We start from the raw sequence: 3436 nt of genomic DNA, 5'->3' as shown, positions 1-3436 counted from the left end.
TCACTCCCACCATAGAATTAGAGCTCTACCAAACGGCCCCTTAGGCCCCAACAGCTGCCAACGAAAACTTCTTTTCTGGCTCCACGATTCTTTTCTCGCAGCATCACAAGCTCACATCTTGACGCCATGCTCACGCCACAAATCATCTAGCCGCTGCGCGGATGCGCTCACGCCGCTGATTGTCTCGACGCCACGCTCACGCCGCTGAGGATCGTCTCGCAGCATCATAGCGCTCATGCTTAGTTTAAAGAAAATAATATTAGAAACTATTAGCTTGTCCTGTTTTAATGGAGGATGAGGGCGCTATGAGAAATTCACTTCAACAAACTACTTGCAGACTTTTTGGTCAAGAAATAAAAAATCTCCAAAACTATCATTACAACCAACAAATGAAGTGTGTTGACTGGTAATGTCTATCACTCTTGCCTAAGTAAAATGATACCCAAATCAGCTGCCAAGTTGCGGTCAGCAGATCATCAGATCATCAGACTGTATAATCATCCATAGTCCAAGCAGTGCCAAATAAACCTTCAGAGTTCAATTTGTGACCACCAGAGTGACCCTATTATGTAACAAACAACTTTGTAAGTCAACAAAACGTTAGAAAAATGTCATATAAATTAATACCAATATTGAATAGTTGTGAACCATACCATCAGTAGTTGAGTGTAACTTCCAATGAATTCAGAACCTTCGATCTGATCTTGGTCAGTTCTAAAGCATTTCTCAACTATTGTTTGAGGCTGTGCTACTCTAGTCACCATTGCACCCTGTTAATTGATGTCGTTTATAAGGATTTTTAACACTAATCAAGTGATAAATAAACTTGTTGATATACTAGTTCGCATACCACATCGGATGGTTCTTGGGACTCGACTTGAGATGATCCTTGTTTTCTCCCTTTTCGAAGCTTATCAACCCAATTTTTCTTTCGCTTTGATCCACCCTTTTTTGTCTCTCTTTTCTTGAGGCCAGCAATAACATGTGCCATTCTATTAGGTGCTTTAGTTGTTGCTTCAATCTTGGATTGATTGGCATTTCCTTCAGCAGACAGCTTGATTTTTCGCTCAACTTGACTACAAAGGCTATCAAGTACATTGTCCACCAATAAAAAACATTCTTAAAGTCAACTGCTCGAGAAGCCAATCTGATAAATTTGTGTGCCAAATACTTATAGCGACGTGTCACATCTACCTTTGGATCTACTAAAACATTTCTCCCAAATGCATCATGAATAGTTGTCCATCGCTTCATAATGTAGTGTTCAGGTAACTGCTTAATATTCATCAAATCAAGAACTTTCAAGGCATGACTGCACAATAGTCCAGTCCTCTCAAACAGTTTGCATGTGCATACAACTTTGCGCTCGGAAGAATAAAAAACAACCACATGCTCCTCCTCGAGTGTAGATTCTTCATCAAGAACTCCAATTCCAACAATGTATGCATTGCCTTCAGATGATGGTCTTGTATAGGCTGCCATAAATCTTTCATATTCACTTTGAAAGGCTTCAAATATCTGCGGCGTGTAAATGTTGCTTGCTTGCAGTAGCATTGGAGTTCTCATCTGAATGCGCGGCAACTTTTCCCTTGAATCGTACTCTAAAGTGATCTCTTTATCTCTTTTTGCTTGGACAGCCCTCTCAAAATGACTAAAGAAGCGAAGAATGTTCAGTTCCGAGTTTAAGTACTCCTTCATGTCACTATTTAGACTCTCGCTTAATTGGGTACTTCTCATACATAACGTGTACACATCCTTCATGTAACATTCAGCCCACTTTTCCTTTACCTTATAGATACTATCAAGCCAAGTTTGCTTATGTACCTTAGCTCTCATCTTGGAAAATACATCTTCAAATTTTACTATGTCCTCGTATTCATACATGCAAGCACTAAAATCACCAAGAACATTTGAACCTTCAACCATGTGACAGTTCAAATGCTTAATTGCATTCTGCATTATATGCCAAGTGCATAATCCATGCCATGTTTCTGGTAACACATCTGTAATAGCCTTTCCCATTGCAACATCTTGATCAGTGTAAATAGTTCTTGGCTTCTTTTGATTATGAGTTGAAAGAAAAGTTTCAAATAGCCACTTGAAGGAGTCAACTGACTCATCATACATCAGAGCAACCCCAAAAATCACGGTTTCTCTGAAGTGGTTGAAGCCAACAAACACACCGAATGGACGAATGTCCTGATTAGTTCCAAATGTGGTGTCAAAAGTGACAACATCACCAAAGTGAGCATAATCAATCAACATTTTTGCATCAACCCAAAAAATATTTGTTATTTGTTCTTCACTGTCTAGCTGCAAAGCATATTGAAATGAAGGATTCTCGACAACCTTATTGTGAAAGTAATTCAACAAGCTTCCGGCTTCACCATACTTCATCTCCTTTTGACGTTTAGTGCACAGTTGTGGTCCCGGCAACTGTATCCAAGATTAGCAGCTCCTCCAACATGTCGACTAGCAAACTCATGAGCAATTATAGGCTGAATTCCAGATGCATCTGCCATTTCAATTTCAAATGCTTGCACTTATGATATTCTCCTTTGTGATGGCATCAAGTGACAGGTCTCTGGTGTTTGTAGAACATGGTTATGTTCAAGTACCAAATCATCTACCTCATATTTTCCGAGTTCTCGATTCAATATGATTCCCATGCGGACTTTGCATCCAGTCCTTGTCACAGCTCGTGATTTCTTGGTCAAATTATCTCTTTTATCTTTTGAAAACCTTCCTTTGTACAAACAAATCTAGAAGACGAAATCTTTCCATCAACTTTACTAGTATTCTCAAATCTTTTTCTAATGCCAAAACCAATTTGACCCCCATAGTAGTTCCAAAATTCCCGAGCCTCATCCGTATTGCTAAATGTCATACCAATTCGGGGTATCCAACTAGAAATGGTGTTTGCACTACAATATATACAAATCAAGAGGTTACTGTCAGAGAGAGATTTGCACATGAGAATATGGCTAAAATATTGTTTGAGAGAGAGAAAGAAAGAGATGGACTGTACAGTCATACATTAATCAGAACAAAATTGTTTTGCACTTTGCTTACCTACTAGAAGCAGTGATCGGCACAAGAGTTTGTTGGAGAAGTGAATTTCTCGAAGTACTCTCATCCTCTATTAGAACAGGACAAGCCAATAGCTTTCAATCTGATTTTCTTTGAAGTGAGCCTGAGAGTTGTGAGGTTGTGAGACGATCCTCGACGATGTGAGCGTGGTGACGAGATGATCGGTGGCGTGAGCGCGGCGGCGTCGAGATGTGAGCGTGTCGTCGAGACAATCGGCGAAGGCAGCACGGCAGCGAGATGATTGACTACGTGGGCGTGGCGTCGAGAATTCGAGATGATCGGATGGGTGATTTGGCGCCAAAAAAGAAGCTTTCCCACCACCAGGCGTCGAAAAAGAAGTTTTCGT

General features: G+C 40.3%; 1 protein-coding gene across 1 annotated transcript; it reads right to left on the bottom strand.

Annotated features, from left to right (window-relative positions):
* Positions 1–484: 484 nt before the first annotated feature.
* Positions 485–2397, bottom strand: LOC133910668 (protein FAR1-RELATED SEQUENCE 5-like). The gene is made up of 4 exons (XM_062352984.1): positions 1387–2397; positions 1195–1272; positions 654–770; positions 485–562 (listed from the first exon to the last, which is right to left on the bottom strand). Exons 1-4 carry the CDS (start codon positions 2395–2397, stop codon positions 485–487), a joined length of 1284 nt encoding a protein of 427 aa, XP_062208968.1.
* Positions 2398–3436: the final 1039 nt, after the last annotated feature.

The sequence above is a fragment of the Phragmites australis genome, chromosome 3 (genome assembly GCF_958298935.1).
Source record: "Phragmites australis chromosome 3, lpPhrAust1.1, whole genome shotgun sequence".
NCBI classification, from domain to species: domain Eukaryota; kingdom Viridiplantae; phylum Streptophyta; class Magnoliopsida; order Poales; family Poaceae; genus Phragmites; species Phragmites australis.
Note: the sequence above shows the minus strand (reverse complement) of the source record. Positions and strands in the feature narration are given on the sequence as shown.